The sequence below is a fragment of the Neolamprologus brichardi genome, chromosome 16, assembly GCF_056152115.1.
Source record: "Neolamprologus brichardi isolate AB-2024 chromosome 16, ASM5615211v1, whole genome shotgun sequence".
NCBI lineage: Eukaryota > Metazoa > Chordata > Actinopteri > Cichliformes > Cichlidae > Neolamprologus > Neolamprologus brichardi.
Window position 1 is genome coordinate 13,674,938 of NC_142119.1, and position 22,183 is coordinate 13,697,120.

Consider the following 22,183-nt stretch of genomic DNA (forward strand, 5'->3'; position numbering starts at 1 on the left):
AGACCCATTACTTTTGCAGCTGCTCCTTTGATCTAGTTTGGTGAGCAAAGAGAGAAGCTCTGCAGGTGACTGTTTGAGTTTACCCAGAAAAGCTGGGTTGGTTTCAATGCAGTCAGGACAAGGTCAAACCACCAAGACACACCCAGAGCAGGCATGGGACGTGACTCACTATTGTTAATGTGGATTACCCAACCCACAACAAGCATCGCCGATCTAAAGAGTCTTGTTGTGTTCCTGTTCAGTGCCCACTGAGGTGTGTTCTCTCGCCAGCTTTAGCTCAAACTACTCCTTCATGACAAGTACAGAAACTCCACAGAATCACATACAAGAATTACCCTAACATCACCCTGCAAGCACAATCCTCGAAGGAATATGTCGGAGGTCTTCCTACCTGAGCAGAGGATGCCTTTGTGTCGAGCACAGGAGAAGTCGTCGCACTCGCAGAAGCTGCCGTAGATCTTTCCAAACTCCGATTCATAGCACAGGCACTGGTTGCAGCTGCACTCGCCTCGTCCACTGCAGATCTGTTTGCCCTCGGATTCCCGGCAGGCGCTGAGAAACATGTTGCTTGTCTCACCCTCCTGGCATTCACAGCGGGCACCCAGGTAGCCAGGCTCACATTGGCAAGTCCCACAGTTATAAGTACCTGCAAGGAAAAGGTTTCTTTAACTTCACTTTTCCTTCATTTCTGTTACACACACACACAGTTACAGTCATGACTGCTGATATTAAACATAGTCAAAGTCAAATAATGAGGTCAGCATATGTACAACCAAAAGCTAAGACGGCTCCACAAACTGAGACTCCGAGTTCTTTTCTACTCTTGCTCTGTATAAGGTCAGTGAGAGCAGACGTTTTTAATGGTGGTCCCCATGGTCATCTCAGGCACACGGCTTTGGCTGTGAGAGCAGAAGTGCCACCGACCTGCTGTTGAAATGCACTGTGTGCGAGGAACTACTGCTAATCAGAGAAAGGTTAAAATTAAAGGAAAGTTTAAAAGCTAAAACAGCTTGTTTCAGAAAAGAATGAACAGAACAAGATATCTTAGGTATTACTTATATTAGTGAATGCAAAGCTACTAAAAATATGGAGCTGGAAATGAGCTTAAAGGGTCTACTTTTAAGTTATACTGAGGAATTATTTTGTCACATTTGAATGTTCGCTTGGATTTCCATTGATGTTCTTTGTTAGCTTACAGGCATTAGCATAAAGCAAACAATATATCAGAAACAACCAACTGGTCCCTGTGTTTTAACACCTGACGGTAAACATGCCTGACATCTGGGACCATCTTTACTGGTGTAACTGTCATAGCAATAACCAGTTACTCCCAAACATGCTAATGACAACTCACAATGTGTATAAACCAGGCTAGCCAAATCTGGTTTGGCCAAGCTAGCCACTGTAGCTGTGTTCTCCAAAATCATCAACTCACCTTCAGTTGTAAAGATTTGAGACTTCAGGAAGAATTGCTGCATCTAATGGGGACCGTAATAATTGTTTTTAAAATTAATAACAAGCTTTTCAAAAAACTGCTTCATTCTCTGGATTTTCATAGCACAGTTTGATTGGCTAATGACAGAAGTTAGCACATTCAAATAAACTTTATTTGCCTCATGCTTGTGATTGAAATGTTGAACACTTCTCACCTTCTCACCTATTTTTTGTGTGGTTCTGCAGATTATATGGGTTGGAGCAGGCAGTTCTGTAAGATGTATGCCAGATAAAGTTTGAGAGCAATTTGGATGAATGGCTTTAACCTCTAAGAGTGTTTCAGAAAGCAGCGCAGCAGTGGTTTCTCTGCATTTTGTGTTTTTTAATCTAACTAAAGAAAAGGCAGGACTGAATGTAAAAAGGGGTCATGTCCTTTTGGACTGATTCCCACATGTTCCTTCAAGCTTTAGTTTCCTGCAGCACGAATATGTTGGCCTGTACACTTTAGTTTACAGTAAACAACACTATCAGTCACATTTCCAAGTGGAGGAAGGGGAAGAAAAGATGAGCAGTTATTCTTCTTGGAAGTTTGGAAAAAAAACAAAAAAAACACAAAAACTCTTACATGATCAGCTGTTTGGGTTTATAAATGAAGATTTAAAAGTAGTAAATAAATATGAATTGTTAAAGTTATACCTATGGAGCTGCAGATGATGCTATTGTTTTGTGCATTCCGGCTGCAGCCGCAGTCACACTCGTAATCCACGGCCACTTCCAGGCGGTCTTTAAAGCCCACCGGCTTGATTGTGAATCTGCGGTCAGTCCCACGGGGAGGACAGCTTCTCGCCTCCACACTGACGTTGAACGAGACCTTAAAAAACAGAGTGATGTTCTCAGAAAGGAAAGATACCACTACTGACAAACTGACCTGTTTACTCGCTCATGTTAGGTTCAAATGGTCAAATGTGCTTTTTTAAAACAGTAGCAGCCTCATGAGGCCTTATTTATCTCTGATATCTCTGCTCAGCTTTTGTTTCCTTATTCCCAAATGACCTGAACCCACCCTGCATCAAACACAGTCAGTTGCCAGCCAGCCAGCACATGACCCCGTGGTGTCACATTTACATCAGTGGGCTTGTTTCACTCCAGAGACGAATTTACATAGCTGAGTTGCACAGAAACTGGGACAGGATATCTACACCCATTTGATTGCTCTGAGGAAGGAAGTCTTGACAAGAGAAACCAAACCCCAGGCATGCCTTTATCATCAAACATAAGTCTGTTTTTCTGGCACTCTCCTGACAGTCTGCTCAGTGTAAAGTTCAATTTTCTCTGCGATTAAAATTGTGCTGTTGACAAGAGTTTTTTTGGACTTAAATGATCCAGAAACTGTACAAGTGTATGACAGAGTCTCATAAAGAGAAGCACAAAGTGGACAGTGATACGTGTTCTAGTGGTTTGGCTCTGTCCTTGAGTTCTGTGGAGCAGAAATAAAAACAAAGTTATGAGGTTAAACAGCCAGAGTTCAACAGTAATTGGCAGGTGTTCACATCCATATCAGATAAACACACCCTGCTGACTTTTACACTGATAGGCTAAGAGATTAGCGAGTCTGAAGTGCACACAGCTGCCAAAGAGAGAAGAGGGTTGGAAAATCTTAACTATTTTGTTTTTAAGATGAAAACTGACCAGAGGGGATGCAACATTTTCTGCTTCAAAGCTCTAACTAGAAGCACCTGAAAATTTGATGTCTCGCACAAAGAGAAATGCACCAATCCATTGCTCTGTCAGGCATGGGGGGAGCAAAGCGGTTGGGAGACTTTGGGAGGCATTCAACGCGTGCTACACCAGCAAGTGCTGTTTGCTTGCAGCAGCTTTGAGCAAACTGTGGTCAAGTGAGATGATGTCACGCTTGATGTTGCCTCGAAAGAATGATTCCTCTTCCTCAAAAGGGACAAATCTGTATCATGATATTAGTATCATGACTCAATAAGTTGGATCATCTACACCCACCTCATGCAACTCCAGAAGTTCCAACACCACAAACACAATAAAGAGGTCAAGTTCAGTGACTCCAGGTGAAAAGGTGGGAGCTAACTTGATTAACAAAACACCTGTCAATCAAAGTGGCTTAAAGCTTTAAACATTAACAAATTCCAAATGGATGTGATGAAAAAACAAAACAAAAATTGTTATGAAGGCATAAACCATTTACAGAGGCCACCAATGTTTTGGGGGGGAGAAAGTAGAAATTTACTCACTTTCAGAGGCAGCCTCAAAGTGGCCATCAGTTCAACTACAATTTATAGCATTTCCACTTTGGCTTAATTTATAACCCGGAAGGTTTCTGCTTGCATTAGCAGCCATAATCCAGTATGTGATATCCATACAGTTTTGGTTATTTATTTTTTTTAAATGTACACTTCTTGACAAAACACACATTCATATGCGTGTGTTTAATGGAATAATCTATTTAATGATTATTATGTTGCGTTTTAGCGAGCAAATAATAGTGTAGAAAGAAACAAGTGAAAACGGGTCTTCATATTAGAGGCAGCAAACTAGATTCTGTCCAGAGTTGGCAAACGTTAGTTTTGGTAGTATCATGATGTTGAACGAAAAAGGATAACATCAGTGACATCTGCTACAGATAGCTACATAGCCAGTTCTGTGTGTTCCTTCACTTGTTTATGATGCTTGATAAAAAAGACGATATGACGCAGTACCATTGGGGAATGGCACCAGAGGAACGCTTGTCACATTAGTCCAGCATACAGGAAGAGAATACATCACATGTTGCCCAAAAAGCCCCTCTACTCTAACATTAACAAGTTAATGAGGAACACAATTAAATTTACTGTAAATGTGAGTCGCGAGGATGCCAGTTCACCCAGTCATGTGGCTTGTTAGGAGAACTATGAAGCTGAAATGGAAAATGGGCAAAAATGTGAGAGGAAGTCGTAGTAGGGCACTTTAGGAGAGATGGGTGCAGAAAGACCGAGCTCACTGAGAAAACTATGTAGCTGATCGTTTAATCAAATTCAAGGAGAGATGCAGGGAGTCAGAATGGGGAAGTGACAAAATTGTATCCAACAGTTTCACCAAGAATTTCTTCCTGGCAGAAAAACACGGCAGCGTTGCTGTGGATAGCTCTGTTTTGATGATGGAATTCTTATGACTGCCTGAATTCAGTTAAGTGGGATAAAAACAGTGGTTATGGTCAAACAAAACCACACATAACCAGGTTCAAATGCTTCTGCCTCATTTGGAAATAAATCTTTAAAGAACCCGTGGTATGTTAGCACAGACTTTCATTCATATGCATGAGCCCTTTCAATCCTGCAGTTGTGTGAATGAAACAGTGAAAACCATGCTCCTTTAACTATACTCCAGCTAGCATTTCTCCTGCTGCCAGCTTCGCTCTTTCATGCTGTGCAGTTTCACAGGCCTCCTCATGCCTACTTTTGTGCAAAGTCATTGAGATGCGACGACAAGCTCCGTCACAGACTCACAGGGTCCCAGTGACTGACACCTGGGCACTGGAATGGCCCATTCCCTCAGTAAAGACTGGGAAACGTAGCCCCAAGCAGAATAAGCTGCTACCCTTCATCTCCTTTCACTGCAAGGGACAAAAGACATGAGCAAGCCCCATCACCCAAGATCTCCCTTACATTCACTGTTTTGAGTTTTTTTTCCCCTGACACAATGACCCTAAACGGCTCCTCTGCTCATTCCCATCCCAAAACCTTCCTAGGAAAATAAAGTGGCCAAGAGAAGAGCACAGGGGGTTTTCAGAGAAGCATTCTACCCTGTTGAAGTCTCGCTGTGTGACGCATGTATCAAACTACCCCTCGCTAACATTTTCAAAAGATTCAGATCTCAATTGAGGCCTGTACAGAATACAAAGTGACTGCCACGAAGAGCCCAGTGCAAAACTCAAAGCAATTAAGATGTACTGTAACCACCTGTCACCTGAAAAGACCCCCAACTGCTAAAGGCAAGGCTGTGAAAAACACGTAAGTAACACCGAATGTTAAAGTGTAAGTGCATTAAAATTACTCTGTATGTTGTCACCAAACATACAAAAAAAACCCACCTTGGTTAACTCAGAATAAAAGATGGATGTAAATACTATAATGTCACAAACTGGTTCGTGGACTAACACAATGAAGTATTGAGGTTGGCATAACCAGATAGCTAAGTTTCAGCTAACCCAGTAGGACTGCTCAACCACCTCTCATAGACTATAAAGGTTAAACATACACCAGCTAAAAAATGCAAAGAAAAATATAGCAATAAATTACTGGAATTTCAAGCCGGGCCTGCTCGTGTCTTTTGTCCTTTGCAGTGAAAGGAGATGAAGGGTAGCAGCTTTGAAGTGGATCTAACATTGTACTCTGATACTTGGTGAATAAACTCCTGTGCGACGTGAGAACGTAATCAAACTGTTTAACTGAGGGAAAGTATGATTTTTAGGACCCTTGAGCCTAACATTAGCAAGCTTAATGTAAACTTATAACCAGCTGTTATTGTTGTTTAGCTGGTTCTTGTCAGCTGTCCAGAAACCAACAGTTGCATGATTAATCTGCAGGTAATCATGACATTGTTGGGAATATATGTGCATGTTTGAGGGCACTGAGCGCTCGAGTATAAAAGCTCTATATAAAAACCTTCCCTGCCACTGCATTTAAATATATATAATAATATAAATATATAGGGAAACTGTTTGCAGTTTCCACAAACCAGGGCTCAAAGGTATTGATTTACGAGTATGCATGAGTTTGTTGGAAGATTTAATTACACTCTATTCTTTGTATATTTATCAATATAATATATCTTCTTTTTATATTAAATAATCTTAAAATTGCTGATTGCACCTTTAAGATGAGTTAAGACTGAAAATAAAACTTCTCAATCTTAACAAACCTTTCAGTCTAGTACCTGCTACAGGGCATGCTGCAGCAGGTACTACAAGAAAATTCAGAAAGTCCAGTTTGAGTAAGAGACTGGTGAGCTGGGTTTTTGTTGCAGTACTACTGTTGGTCTGAACACAGGATAGAGACGGGGATGAACCATAATGTGTTTCCCACAGCTATATCCACTGTGAACTGAATCAAGTCTCAATTCCAACTCACAGGAAGTCACCCCAAGAGGGTCCCACTGTGCGTTTTCTTGTTTGCTTAGGTGTTGACAGGAATTATTAATATCACTTTGGCCAGAATAGAATACGTTTGCACAACTTGGCATTGCTGTGTACTCAGATTTATTATTATTTCAGCAAGTAACCTTCACAATCACCTGATCTCACTAACTGAACTGCAGTGCACCTGCTGAAGTTTAAACTAAAGGCAGAGGCCGTAGGTGTTGAGACGTCTGCAGTGGAACCTGAGAAGAAACTACCAGGTAGGACGCAAAGAGTGTGCTGATGCTGCCTCTGGCTGAACGCATTCAGGCAGGAACTCAGTGCAAGTATGACCCATCAAGCATTAAATATGATGATTTTAGGGTGATTGTGTCCTCTATTTTGAAAAGAATTAGATTTTTTAATTGACAAAAAACATAAAAATACAATACTGGCACTTGAAACCTTAACATCCACTATTTTGTTTCAGGCTGAGTACCAAAAACCATTAAGAACCAAAACATGCACACGATCCTAGACAGCCTCCTAGATACTATAACACACTGGAAATGATATACTTCAACAAACAAACAAATTTGCCAGCAGTGACCTTTTCCAATACATGAACCAAAATGAATGTTTTCCATTCCATCAGAGCTGCATGTTGCTGCACAGAATTTGATCCCTGGCAGAAGCAGTCAGGGACTTTTTTAGGTTGTGTTTAACTTCGTGAACTGTGTCACATTAAGCTGAAGTGTGCTGAAAAGAAGTATACTTTCGTAGATGGCATTTTTATGTAGTTGTTTGCGGTTTGTCGATTTTATTTTGGAAAATCTTAAGTTGGGCTATGACCTACTTTCAACAAAAATAACAGTACTCAGTCATTTTAAGTGGCTCTGGACAGTTAACTACATGCTGTAGCTCAGGAGCAAGAGCAGGTCATCTACTGATGAGGCTGGTGGTTCAATCCCTGGCTCCCCCTAGTCTGCATGCCAAATATCCTTGCATCAATTGGAGTATGAGAGTGTGTGAATGGGTTAGTTGGAAAGCACTTTGAAAAAAGAAAAGAAAAGCATAGAAGATAGTGCTTGTGTGAATGTGGTGTATAAGAATCAGTCCATTTACCTGTCCGTGCAGATAAATACCAGTCAAAACTGAACAAAACAAAACAAAAAAAGAAATATAAAGTTTAGTAACTTTGACCCTAAAATATGTTTTGCAAGCTTTTTCCCCCTCTTGACCCTCCATCTTTGGGGTTGCTGAACTCTCCCATTGATTTCAGTTCAGGACTGACTGATGTGTCTCTCTCTATAATACTCTGACACCAGCAACTTTAAATAAATACTTTGAAAATCATTAATTTTTGTGCAATGTCTTATATTCTCAAACACTGTTTCCATCTATCCTCCATTTTGCTACAAGCTCCACAGATTAGGGATCACGTTTGTGCACAAATATGGATATTCTTGCAGTTTTTTCATGTGGACGATATTAACCTCCCAAGACCCGAACTCTTTCATGGCATGCATTTTTAATTTCTCTTTGCTATTTGGTCGGACTGGGACCAGATGAATGTAAAAACGAATTATCTTTTTACCTGATTTTGCTCTACAAGGGTCTGATATCTACATATGAGGACATTTGTTTAAAATTTCAATAGAACAGTGGCAGTATAATGTCCTCGTAAGAGATATCAGGCCCTTGTAGAGCAAAATTTTGTATTGTAGTCTAGACAACCCAAAATGTGATGTCCACATATGCTGACGCCGGGTCCTAGGAGGTTAAAGTTCATTTGCCATATGATATGCACAATCAATATCAATAACATCGCTGTTTAAACTCTCCTCCTCCCTACTTTTATCATTTGCTTTTAAGTAATTTTGGTGCTGTAAACATCACTTTCCCAGCTGAGATAGTAATCGGCACTTCCCAACTGAACTTCCAGAATAAAACAAAAATGAAAACAGGATGTGAGTCGTGAGTTTGGGCCTGTGCCTAGACTGAAAAATATAGATTAGATGTGCCATGATATGTACACCCAATCATGTGACCGCGACTTCTAGATGTTTACGCCCAACAGCAGCAGAGATGCTTTAAAAAACAAACAAACAAAAAAACAAACAAAAACGAATTCAGATATAGCAAAAGCAGCTCAGAGATCTAAATCAAAACCTTCATGTGTTTGACAATCCACTATATTCCGAGCACCACTCAGTATGTACACTGATCTAAAGACCCAGCTGAATTGTGAAGGGCCGACACAACAGCAAGCAAGTGGTGAAACACTTATCTGCAACTTCACCTTCAAAATAAGACTAAGGGCTTTGCAGTTTTTTTGGTTCCCATAGATGGAGAAAAATAAAAAGACTTGAAATGTCTGAATAATTTGCGTTATTGTTGTAACTGTGCAGCTCTGCCCAAGTAACATCTACGCATTGGGCAATCTTCAAAAACAGGCATCCAATGGAGAAAAAGCAATCGCTTCTCTCTTTAAACTCTTAAAACCACAGATTGAATTTCATAATCCAAGAGAATAAAAGCGTGTGAGCGAGCACTCAGACGTTTTCTGGGCCAGCAGGACACATGAAACATTTATAACATGAGGTAAGCGTGGAGAAGAACTCACAGTGTCTCCTATCTTCAGGTCAGCACACTTCCTGAGGCCTGGCAGTGGGTTTCCATCCTGACAGGTGGCAGTGAAGGAAAGGCTGAGGTCCTCTGGGTGGTCCCACACTGACAGTTCTACTTTAGAACGGATGCTCTAAGGAGAACACAGCCAGGAGAGTTCAGTCATGTGGTAATAAACCCAGGGTTTAAAACAGAAACTTTTAAGGTCAAGTAAAATAAGCCATCAACAGCAGGACTTTTAGCACTTTTAACAATAGTTGAGCATCTAAGTGGAAAACCGAGTGAAACAGGAGGAAAGCATTTCTCTGGTTAGACACTGTTTTATAGCCAATCTCACCACAACCTCAAGTGCTGTGCGTGGATGCAGGGGACAAGATATACCACAGCTGCCTCTGCGGAACATGTGCACACTCAGTTTGCAGTTGTTCATTCAGCGCTGCAATGCAATAGTGCCAGGAACAAATCAGGAGAGTTCTTTGGTGCACATGGATAAGCATGACTACATTCGACCCTTCCCTTTCTCTCTTTCTCGCACACTTGCACTTTCATCACCCTTAACACAATCACAGCAGGAAGCAGCTTTGTCCCTCAGTCAGACCTGAGGAGGAACCTCACGGCGCTTGGAAAAGCCCGTCCATCGATCAAACCTCAGAGGTGGATATAACGTGGCAGCTGGAATGTTAACGGGCCCCGAGTTAAAAGCGTTTCATTCAGCATTGCTTCTACACACTGAGCATGTCAAGTGTGCATTTGACACAACTTTCTGCCACTTAGAATGTACTGACTCAGCCAAGAGAAAAGAAAAATTTGTCTCCCCCACACATAAAAATATTTAGGGAAAGCTTTCCAGCATGAGGTGCAGTTTTCTGGTTTCAGAAAGCTGTTTGTTTAATAAGAAGCAATCAGATGGCTGTGGCTCCAGTTTAGGAGCGAGGCACAGGGAGTTAAGACATGGTTGGCTTTAAATAAAAAGGCCACGGAGGAAGCACGATGTGCATTTCTGTATCAGTGTAGCCCTCGCTGCCATCACAGCTCCACAAAGCAGTTTTTATCCAGATTCGTACGTCAACCAAACTAAGTTTAAACTAAGTAATAGAATGATGTTATAGGAATCTTGTTTTTTGTAAATTTACTACGGTACGCTTTTATTATTTTGCTGTTCTGTCGACCTTTGAGGGTTTACACTGTAATTTACATGATTTATCTAATATAATCATTTTTTTAACATTTTTTCGGGAATCGGTCAGGTAATGCATTCTACCTTTATTAAGATTTTGGATCCCTGTGAAAATTCATGTGTCAAAATCAGCTGTTAAAAACATGAATGTATCACTGCTCCCCACCAAAAGCAAAACCCTTTATGTCATTATTTGACTCTCTTTCACTCCCACCAGCGGGAAAGCAGATGCTCAGCTGCACAGATTTGCATTACTCACATTGTAGGCTGCGATAATCAGCTGGATGACATTCTTGGAATCCTGATCAAGGATTTCTACTGTGGTCCCTGGGATGAGTGCAGTAAAATCCTTTGGGGGGGGGAAAAAAAAAAAACAGGAGGCACCACTGATGGTTTAAGATTTTAAATACTGTTAGAATGTGTGATCTTTAGCTTGTATAGACAAAAATTCAGAGTACCTTGTAGATCACGTACAGCCTTTTTGTCACAGCAAAGATGAGGAAGATGTTGTTTTCTGACAGTTTCTCCCCGAGAAGAGCCAGAGAAGGATAGTCCTGGAATAAGAGAGAAGGATTTGGAGTGTGCAAGGCAACTCTATATGTACAGAGTATAGTTCACTATGAAACAGCATCAAAAAGTCTTAAGGGGTCAACAAACCAGAGCTACAAATAAACGATTTCCACTTTAAATGGAAGCGAGTGCCTTTCACATGATTTTGATCCATGTTTACATCATTAGTCTTCTGGCATCAACAGAAATCCTTAATGAACTTGTGTCTGAAAGCCTGTCTGTGCGCAGTTTTACCAAATATAAGAAACGAATCCACTGATGCCAGAAGGATAATGCATCTCATACCAATACTGCTCTTCATTAGCGGTTATTTGAACAAGGATGCTTAAAATCCAACAAACAAAAAAAAACAACAACAACACCACCACCACCACACATCTCTACATGCTCCTGTAAAAGCTTCCAGGTGTGAATGTGTATTTGGACCATTCACGGGCTCTTGTCATTAATAAGCATTTCACTGTGATTACCTGCTTACCTGAGAACTTAGTGAATTACTTATTTACTGAATTAGTTAGAAAAAAAAAGTAGTACTCAAATCTAGTAATGTAGTGTGGCTAAAAGCTGGGTGGAGACAGAAGGCCATGAAAAGGGAAGCAAACTATCCTAAAAGCCTTGAAAGTATGCAGGATGTTCATCAAGTCATATTTTTTTTGCCTTTCAGTGACCAAATGCTGCAAATTCCAGCATCTGTTCACGGGTGGGCTTTGCAGTGAAAAGCACCTGACGTTTACTGAACACCAGCAATATGAACCACAATACAGAAGATTCCTGAACCCTGAATACTACTTTGTATTTTCAGTCTTCTTACCATCTTTGTGGAAGCGCTGTACTCGTTGTTGTCATTGAGGTGACACTGTCCATCGTGGGGATGGACAAGACCACCGAGCCTGCCGTCCAGAGCGAGGTGAGGTACATCGTCCGTGGCGAACACCAGCAGGTGAAAGGCCTCTTTCCTCCAGCCTATTTTTTCCTGTAGATGGGAGGAGTAAGTTAATGGAGCTAATTCTGGCTGCAAAAAACAAATACCAGCATCCTAATCGCCAACATCATTAGAACCAAGCAGCAGCTTCCAAGGCTGAAAAAGAAACCAAACCAGAAATGTTGAAAAGTGCCATTCCTCTTTTTTTTTTTTTTTTTTTTTCCTTCCGCCTGTCCCATTTGGTTCTTTAGCCATCAGAATTGTTGTCTGAAGACCAACAAGGATACCCAATGGATTTATTTTGCCAAATGGATCATCATGGCATTGCCGTATTGGTCCATTTGATCGACCTTTGTTTTTATTATTTATTTTATTTTCAGTTGTTACAGACGGGACAGACATGAGTGAGGGATAGGAAAGGGAGAAAGAAAGAGGAAGGAAAAGAAAAACAAAAGGGGAGAGGGACAGTGAGAAAGGGGGGAAGAAAAAAATATCTCCGGGATCACCTGTTGAGAGAAAAAGAATAGAAAACAAGCAAAAAAACAAAACAAAGCAACATACTATACACAACACCATCGCATTAATCTAGCTAAGTGTAAACAGCAGTAAATACTAAATATTGAATGTTGTTGTGCAGCACGCAGGACAGACAGCGCACAATGTGCTTTGAAGTAGCAGCCAAGAAAGGTGTGATTTAAGTCTACGAACAGTGAACACCCATGTGCACACCTGTGTGGATCGGCGCGCTTGTATTCAAATGGTTTCCCCATGTAATGGTCTGCTAGAGGATGTAGAGAGCCATAGCCCCGTCCCCCCAGGGCATGAAGCAGGCATGGAGGAGATCCAGGCCCCAGACATCCAGAGGCACCAGAGTGCAAGAGCCCAAGGAGGACCACCGGAGGGGCATCCGTGCCACCTTCATGGGAAGGGCTGAGGATCCCCAGACGAGGGGTCACCCAGTAGCCACCGGGCAGAAGCTAGAGGGGGCTGCACCGGCGTGCCCGCCGGCTCCGCCAGCAGCCAGCTGTGCCAGAGTGAACCGAGCCGCAGGCACAGAGGCCGGAGGCCCGAGGGCCCCCCGCGCCCCGGAAGAGGCCTGACCGAGCAGCAGGCGCCAGGCCCCGCCAAGTAGCCACCGGGAGTGAGCTGGTACATACCCGAGCGCCCAGCCCCGGACACCAAGAACCAACAATGCACCGACCCCTGAGGGCATCAGTCACCGGCAGGGAGTGTGGTGAGGGGAGATAGGCCTCCACACTTTGGAGGGCCTTGGAGTTCCCAGAGAGGTGGAGTCTAAGACCCGACCTGACATATAGACACAGACAAACAGGCATACACAGACACAGACATGCATTCCCACCCTCATGCACACATATACAAACACTCAGCACTCACCCAACGTAGGAATAAACGTAAATGGACATGTACACACAATCACACTCCCCAAACATACTCTATACCCCGGGTCCAGGTATCCACCCCCAGAGATGGAAACGGCACCCAGACCCAAGAGATGTTACCCTTCCCTCCGGGGTGGAGGCAAGCAGACCGCCCCAGGCTCCGCAGCAGCAGGGAGGCCAATCGGACAGCCAGCATCTCTTCCCAGCCCCCCCGCCCCGATGGCTAGCAGAGAACGGGGGTGTGTTAAGACCCCATACCTCCCTCCTCCCGCTCAAGTGTAGTGTTGCTGCGTGTTGCTCTAAAGTGTATTTAAAACAAGGGAGAGCATGGTGCTGCTGCCAGAGAGCAGCAGGTGTTAGCACGGCCCCTCCCGAGAACCCTCAATGTCTACATGGATTTAAAATTGAGAGGTGGGCACCGGCGCCAGAGGTAGGTTTGAATACACAGACCGTCTACTGGACGCCGTTAACGTGCCCACCCTCAAGGCCCTATATACAGTGGGGCAAAAAAGTATTTAGTCAGCCACCGATTGTGCAAGTTCCCCCACTTAAAATGATGACAGAGGTCAGTAATTTGCACCAGAGGTACACTTCAACTGTGAGAGACAGAATGTGAAAAAAAAATTCATGAATTCACATGGTAGAATTTGTAAAGAATTTATTCGTAAATCAGGGTGGAAAATAAGTATTTGGTCAATAACAAAAATACAACTCAATACCTTGTAACATAACCTTTGTTGGCAATAACAGAGGTCAAACGTTTACTATAGGTCTTTACCAGGTTTGCACACACAGTAGCTGGTATTTTGGCCGATTCCTCCATGCAAATCTTCTCAAGAGCAGTGATGTTTTGGGGCTGTCGCCGAGCAACACGGACTTTCAACTCCCGCCACAGATTTTCTATGGGGTTGAGGTCTGGAGACTGGCTAGGCCACTCCAGGACTTTCAAATGCTTCTTACGGAGCCACTCCTTTGTTGCCCGGGCGGTGTGTTTTGGATCATTGTCATGTTGGAAGACCCAGCCTCGTTTCATCTTCAAAGTTCTCACTGATGGAAGGAGGTTTTGGCTCAAAATCTCACGATACTTGGCCCCATTCATTCTGTCCTTAACACGGATCAGTCGTCCTGTCCCCTTGGCAGAAAAACAGCCCCATAGCATGATGTTTCCACCCCTATGCTTCACAGTAGGTATGGTGTTCTTGGGATGCAACTCAGTATTCTTCTTCCTCCAAACACGACGAGTTGAGTTTATACCAAAAAGTTCTACTTTGGTTTCATCTGACCACATGACATTCTCCCAATCCTCTGCTGTATCATCCATGTGATCTCTGGCAAACTTCAGACGGGCCTGGACATGCACTGGCTTCAGCAGCGGAACACGTCTGGCACTGCGGGATTTGATTCCCTGCCGTTGTAGTGTGTTACTGATGGTGACCTTTGTTACTTTGGTCCCAGCTCTCTGCAGGTCATTCACCAGGTCCCCCCGTGTGGTTCTGGGATCTTTGCTCACCGTTCTCATGATCATTTTGACCCCACGGGATGAGATCTTGCGTGGAGCCCCAGATCGAGGGAGATTATCAGTGGTCTTGTATGTCTTCCATTTTCTGATGATTGCTCCCACAGTTGATTTTTTCACACCAAGCTGCTTGCCTATTGTAGATTCACTCTTCCCAGTCTGGTGCAGGTCTACAATTCTTTTCCTGGTGTCCTTCGAAAGCTCTTTGGTCTTGGCCATGGCGGAGTTTGGAGTCTGACTGGTTGAGGCTGTGGACAGGTGTCTTTTATACAGATGATGAGGTCAAACAGGTGCCATTCATACAGGTAACGAGTGGGGGACAGAAAAGCTTCTTACAGAAGACGTTACAGGTCTGTGAGAGCCAGGGATTTTCCTTGTTTGAGGTGATCAAATACTTATTTTCCACCCTGATTTACGAATAAATTCTTTACAAATCCTACCATGTGAATTCATGGATTTTTTTTTCACATTCTGTCTCTCACAGTTGAAGTGTACCTCTGGTGCAAATTACTGACCTCTGTCATCATTTTAAGTGGGGGAACTTGCACAATCGGTGGCTGACTAAATACTTTTTTGCCCCACTGTATATATATATATGTGTGTGTGTTATGAGAGTGTAAGTAATGTGGATGTCTAAGTTGTGAGATAAAATTGAGGCACAGGTGGCCAGAAGAGGACAGAGGGGGGGGAATGTCTCCCCTGCACCCTGGTGACACACCCGCACCCCAAAGCCCTACCTGTGTGGGTGGGTGTGGTGGAGCGGGAAGAGGGAGGCAGCCGGGGATGGGGAGGAAAAGAAGGGAGGGGAGGGTGTCCCTCCCTAGGGCCAGCTCCCCCGCTGACCCCAATATGCACCCCCGTCCTCTGGTATCCACCAAGGCAAGGGAGCCCAGGCCCATCCAGACCGGGGCCTACGGCAGCAGCACCGCCAAGCCCCACAGGACCCGGGGCAGCCCACCCCACCCCACCGCAGAGGAAACTGTACCCACCCCAACATTCAATCATCTCCCAGACTACACAAGACACAGACACCCAGGTTAAGTTTATTCTCCACCTCTCCTATGTCTCTCCCCCACCTGCAGAGTGGACTCCTGCAAAGATGGAACAACCTCCCTGCCGGTTCAAGAGCCCCCCGGTTAGGCCGATGCACAAGAGGCCCCCTGCGCCAGGGCTGAGCCATTCCTCTAATGGGACTGAGTCCAATGATCCCCACAGACCCCCCATGTTAAAATGTACATCTTTACAGAGAGGTACAACATGGTTTTAGCTTTTGTGGCCATTTTCCTACTTAATAATAACTGCTTTTTGAGACTATATAGCCCTGAGGAGGCTTCAGCAGACAGTGTTTTTCCTATTTCTTAAAAACATGATTTTCAGATAGTGTTCATTTGCTCTAGATTGTTTTGACCTTCAGTCAGCTTCTTTTGCTTCTTCTTCTTTTTTTGTTTTTTTCTTTTTTTTTTTTTTTTTAAAAGGGACGCAATGCAAAACATGCCGAGATATACCAAGCTGCCAATTGCAGCCATAATATGGCCATTATGCCTCTGAGCTACAGCTGAAAAGGGCCTACATCCCTCGAGTTAGATGCCTTTTTATGCGTCAGTGATTCTTATTTAAGTGTTGGTGCAGAGAAATTAGAAAAACGTCAGAGGAGTTTTGAGCTGGATGTCAGTTTTCACTCCGCATCTTCCAACTCCATTGTCACGAAGAACAAGTGACCCACGTCTGAATCACATGATGCTGACTCTTTGATAGTCTGGTAAAGCTTAGCAATGATACACAGCTCATGTGCTCCAAGTCCACTACTGTACAACAAGCCAGACTTTTCTCTGCTTTTATCAACAGGAAACAACAGGCGGGGGCACCGAGAATGCTGACAGAGTGCTGACTGATGCGTGAAAACAGCTTTTCAACCAATGAGAAAAGAGGGCTCGGCATTTTTTTTGCCCTGTGCAGTGCACAATAGAACCGTGGACGCACCTATCAGAGGCCTCTCTGAAGATGAACCACAGCTGTGTCATAAGACTGATATCTACATCTAGGTGTGTGATGGGTGGCCTTTCCTGTTATTGTGGATGTACTGTAGAAGAGGAAGCATTTATGCTGCTTGTAAATAAAAACCTAAATAAAAAACTGCCTCATGCCGGGCTCACACTGTGCGATTTTTGGCCAATTTTGAGCCGATTTTTGAGTCGTGCGACCGTTTTGGCGATCGGCCCGATTTTGGCCTTCATCGTGCGTCGTGCATCGACATATACGTGTATACGTGGGGTAACGAGAAGCAATTAACACCTTGGTCGCTTGGTCGTGAGGGTGTCGCCGCAGTTTCTCACACCGCGCACGCGCAAACACAAAAGTCGGCGAAAAAGACGGCGCAGCACGGCAGTGCAGCGTGTGATCTGGACACACGTGATGAAGGCACTTGTAGAACTTTGGAAAGCTCATCCGAGCCTTTTCGATGTGGCCTCACAAAATTATCATGACCACAACAACCGTGAAAATAGTTGGATGGACATTGCTGCTCAATCACAGCTGCCTGATCAATGTTTTTCATTAGCAATTTAGCAAAGTTGATGGCGGTGGTGTGCGTGTCTGTGTGAGTGAAAGACAGAGGGGGAGCGAACGACAGAATTTCTGTTATAACCTTCATTTTATGGACGCACAGTGTGAGCACTCGGGTCGCATCAGAGCATCGGGTCGTGTAATGTGAGACCCTGCATCGGGACCTACGAACTTCTAACCCCTGCGAGTCAATCGTACAGTTTGAGCAGGAGCTGAATCGCGCGACTGACAAAATCGCAGTGTGAGCCCGGCATCAGTGAGTGAGACTGATAAATGACCACTGGTGGCCTAAAACGGTGCAAATTAAGTAAATTACAACACAGGAGCCAACTGGAAGGAGTCATGGTCCTCCTTTAGAAGTAATTAAACTGGAAGAGGAACACGGGGATATGACTGGGCCCGCAAGGTACTCATCCTCATGTTTAACCAGCTGCACCAGACTGTACTTCCTGTCATCTCCACCCCCGATGTTTTTAATTAACAAGCAAATAGGCAGGATGCCTGTCATAGGAGCTGCTCTCACAGGAGCTGTCCCTCAGACCTTTTACCAACTGTGAACAAATAAATCTTCAAAGGGTGCAATAGAAGACTACTCAAACATACTTTATGAAACTTTTTTACTTTGTATTGAACACTGAGCTGGTTGTAGTGCAACTCCCCAACATTTGACCTCCCTGACTCTCAGTAGCATCTAAACGCCTGTGGACTAATGTGTGAAGGACAACTTTTTCTTCCCCTCCAAATACAAACAATGTGATGTTTATGCTAACTCACAAGTGCATAGCCTACATGTGTTTCTTTCACTGCCAAAGTCAACAATTGCAAGACTAGCTACAGTAAAACAGAAACTGAGTTCACTAATATCACTAACATCAGGACCGACTCCCGGCCAAGCTCAGAGACTTCTCTGTGCAGAGAGAGCCCACACAGGCATGTTCTCCCCATGCCTGTGTGGGCTCTCTCCAGGGACATCAGCTTCACACAGAACAAAGACATGGTTGGATTTTGCTACTAAAAAAAGGCCTCCTTCACAAACAGAACACATGCAATCTTAGCGTAAACAGTTCACACAAATGTGAGTTTCATTGATTATTTCATATTCTACAAACATAGAACAACCTCTGAGCACATGTACAAAAGAAATTATGAAGTCCTGGATACATCTAATACTGCTCAATAATAATAATAATAATAATAATAATCCTCTCTTCCTTCAGGTTATTGCATACAGTTTACACCATAAGCCAAATGAATACAAGCAAAACATTTAACTGCATGTAAAGGAAAGCTTACGTGTAAGCTAGTCCAATAATAAAAGTATCAAGTCATAAATGAACAGAAGGGGTGGGCGAATGGAAACATCTACTAGAAAAAAGATCATCACCTTACAAACAGCAGCCTGAAGGATGGCGTCGAAGCCGCCCTCCGGTGCGTCTCTATTGCGAGATACCATCTGCTTCTGCACCTCCTCGTTAAAACGGTCCACTTTGTCAGTCAGCGAGAGGATGTGGCGGAAACCGAAGCTGGGGACACAGTTGGGAAACAGCTTGTACCTGTGCAGGGTGACAGACACACTGCATGTTAGGATTTTATTTACATTTTTGGAAATTAAAAAACACAATAAGTGTCTTTAAAGGCATAAATCCTGGCTCTGACGGTTTGTTTGTGTTGAAGCTTAAATGTTAAATATGGCGTATCTTATGATTCACTTCATATACAGTACTTGTAGACTGTTTCTAATGTAGTGAATGGGATAGCTATGAAAGAAGGGAGATCTTTTAGCAGGAATCGCTTTAGTTTTTCCCTGAAGTGCCTTATTGTTTGTGACTGATGCACAAACACACACTCACAAAAATATCTAAACATGGCACACACACAGAGCCCAGGCCATAACCTAAATGGGAAGTGATGCGCACAGAGTTAGCCGCACCTCCAGGGCAAACATTGTGTACCACAGCTTTCTCTACTCTTTCACTTCTGCTCCCTTTCAGTTCGCCTGCATCACCAGCCCCAGGGGACAGTGGGAGTACTAGGGCCATTTTTAAGAACTACATTATTCCATCTGCCTTCTAAATATTAAGAAAAAAAACTCATTCTCACAGATGCAGAGTACACGATTCAGAAAGGTGCAAAAACAGAGTGTGGCCACAAAGTAAATCTCTTTCACCTACAGCTATTGAGCTCAATTCTTTTGCTACCACCTACCCATCGCATGGATTCTCCTGGTACTTTGGTGCCATGTAGGAGAACGGGGACATGTTTTTGTCCACAAATGAGCCGAAGCCTAGCCTGAAATTGCTGGTGAGCTTGCCCATCTCGTGGGCTAGCTTAGTGCCCAGGTTGCGAATGGTGTCCAGATCATCTTTCATTGAAAGAGAGAGGTCCATCAGGTAGTAGAGATCCACCGGGTAGTCCTCCACCTGCCGCACTTGCAGGCTGAACCACGTCTGGTCTCCTGCATGAAAAAATCAGTGAGCTTTGCATTATTTATAAGAGATGCTTTTATTACTTTTTTTTTTTAATGTTCCAAGGTTATCCCATATCCTAAATATGAAATGTTTATGATTCTTACCGGGTCGCAGGCTGAGAGAGATCTTCTGTGGCATAATCTGGACCACATCATACTGGGTTGACCCAGAACCTTTTGAACTTAGGGGTATGTTCTGCAGGACATTGATGCTGCTGGTTGGGTATTCAATGAAGTGTTTGTCACAGCCTCTCTTCAACAGGTTTTGACTAAAGTCACACCGTGATGTCAGACTGCGCCCCCTTCCAAAATCCTGCATATAGAAAGCAACAAATCTCAGATTCCTGATTACTCATACTGCTTCCAAAAGGTCAAAAAAAAAAAAAAAAAGTGAAAAGTGCTGAATGCATCCCGCACTTCACTGGACCTGTACAAGTAAATGTACATGATGAAAATAATCGATCAACTAAGCCATACCTCTTGTGCGCACCAGGCGCAACTGGGGTGAATCAGGAGGCATTCTTCACAGGAAGTAGCACTGCCACTCATGCACATGTTGAGACCTGAGGGAGGACGGGAACAGAGCAGAGGCTAGATTTCGACTTTCATCCCTATCACGGTTGCACTTCTATTTCAAATTAATGACCAAGGAAACAGACCCTAAGGTTAAAAAAAACTAATAATAATGCAGCCTATATTTGGTCAAAGATTAAACAGGACCTGTGATGCTCATTTCCATCTTTTCCATATTTATTAGAATAACTCTGAGTACAGAATTTGGAGGCTGATGCAAACATTGATTTTTGGGGATGTAAAAAAAAACCTGATATGAAAATCTCAGCCAATATTCTTAACATGTTGCTTGTTCATATGAAATCATGGAGGCTCTGATTTAGCAGCTGAACATCAGCTGGAGTGATCATGGCCTTGGTGAGCTCTTAAATTTATCAATAGTTTCAAACATTTGTCTGACTGACTGTGTGGCCATTCAAAGGTAAGCGTGACATATGGTTGATTTCCTTGGCACTGAATGGGGAATAAATAACAAAAAAAAATCGTATCTTGCTCCAATCTTATTTCCACAGTAGCTTTGCATGATTCACAGTTAAAAAATAATCCTTATCTATCCTAGGGCCTGTAGTCCTTTCGTTTATCACTGTCAGAGGCTTCGCAGTGTTTTTTCGAGGAGCTCCGCGTGTGTGATCCAAACACAACCCAACGGCCGCTGCAAAAACAGGCAGTGATTTGTGCTGGGAAGAAGACAGTCCTGCGTCCTACCTCTGGCGCTGGGCAGCACTGTTTGCAGAAGCACGCAGCACAGAGCCGCCTGCAACATCCACGTCCCGAGGCTCCACATGGTGTCCCTGTGGGTGTTTTTAAAGGCTTAGGGAAACACCGGCTTCGTATCTCTTCAGGAACCGATGGCACCGTGTTACTCTCCCATCAGCGCGCTCACCAGAATAAGTCCAGCTGATCCGTGCAAATCAAAACAGTGTGGCGTGTTTAGACCATTTCACATCCACAGACACGCGGGTTTGGGGCTCATCACAGTGAATGATCCGTGTGAGGTGAGGGACAGCAGTTCCATTGTCTTCAAGTGTGAGAGTCAGCGCTCTGCACCGTCCTGTTGATCTGCTCTCTTAACTCAGGCTTCGGTGTCTGACGCCTCTGTAGCCTTCCACGTCTACTCTGTCCTCAGCTGACAACTGCTCTCACACTTCTGCTTCATAGCACCTCTCGTTTCAAACCCACCCAAAGATCGCTAAAAGAGGAAAAAATCCCGTCCCAAATTAGATGAACAAAAACTGCGCTCAACTGTGATTTTCCTTTCCAGATTTGAGCATTGGTTTCTCGGTTTGCTTCCAGCTGGAATCTCCGCCCACTCCCTGCCAGGGATTGCTTTAACCCGTTCGTGCCTTTTGGAGTTGTCGGTACCACATTATGTCGACCACGTGGGGACATCTAGCGGTGAATGCACAGAAAGCCCCAGATGGGAGGCATCGACAAGGAAACACTGCTCTTGTCATAATCCTATTCTGGTATACCAGAGGTTCCCAAAGTGTGGGGCGCGCCCCCTAGGGGGGCGCAGAGCAATTAATGACTTAAAAACAAACAAACAAACAAAAGGCTTGGACATTGCTACCATAAAGGACAGGTTTTTGACGGGGCTCCCACACAAACTCAAAGCAGAAGATAAAGCACCGTCAAATATGTTTCCAAACCAACTTCCTTCCAAGCCAAAGACTAGAAAATATGGTTGTCATGGAACGGACATATTATAGTTGTTTAAGAAGTGTTACTACCACCTAGTGGTAACTAAGCAGAATGTCTTTTTTGTAGAGGAAGTGGTCTACAGGAAGTAGTGTGCTCTTTAGCTGCTGCAGT

General features: G+C 43.7%; 1 protein-coding gene across 1 annotated transcript in view; it reads right to left on the bottom strand.

Moving 5' to 3' along the window:
• itgb5 (integrin, beta 5) overlaps window positions 1-21,762 on the bottom strand; it is a 47,670-nt gene extending 25,908 nt beyond the window's left edge. Inside the window, exons 1-11 of the mRNA XM_006805780.3 lie at window positions 21,077-21,762; window positions 20,276-20,361; window positions 19,904-20,111; window positions 19,537-19,786; window positions 18,716-18,884; window positions 11,743-11,904; window positions 10,820-10,915; window positions 10,621-10,710; window positions 9,183-9,317; window positions 2,131-2,305; window positions 392-646 (exon numbers count right to left, since the gene is read on the bottom strand). Coding sequence (XP_006805843.1) covers window positions 392-646; window positions 2,131-2,305; window positions 9,183-9,317; window positions 10,621-10,710; window positions 10,820-10,915; window positions 11,743-11,904; window positions 18,716-18,884; window positions 19,537-19,786; window positions 19,904-20,111; window positions 20,276-20,361; window positions 21,077-21,155 — 1,705 coding nt within the window. The 5' untranslated portion in view covers window positions 21,156-21,762. The remainder of the gene's footprint in view (window positions 1-391; window positions 647-2,130; window positions 2,306-9,182; window positions 9,318-10,620; window positions 10,711-10,819; window positions 10,916-11,742; window positions 11,905-18,715; window positions 18,885-19,536; window positions 19,787-19,903; window positions 20,112-20,275; window positions 20,362-21,076) is intronic.
• Between the last annotated feature and the right edge of the window lie 421 nt (window positions 21,763-22,183).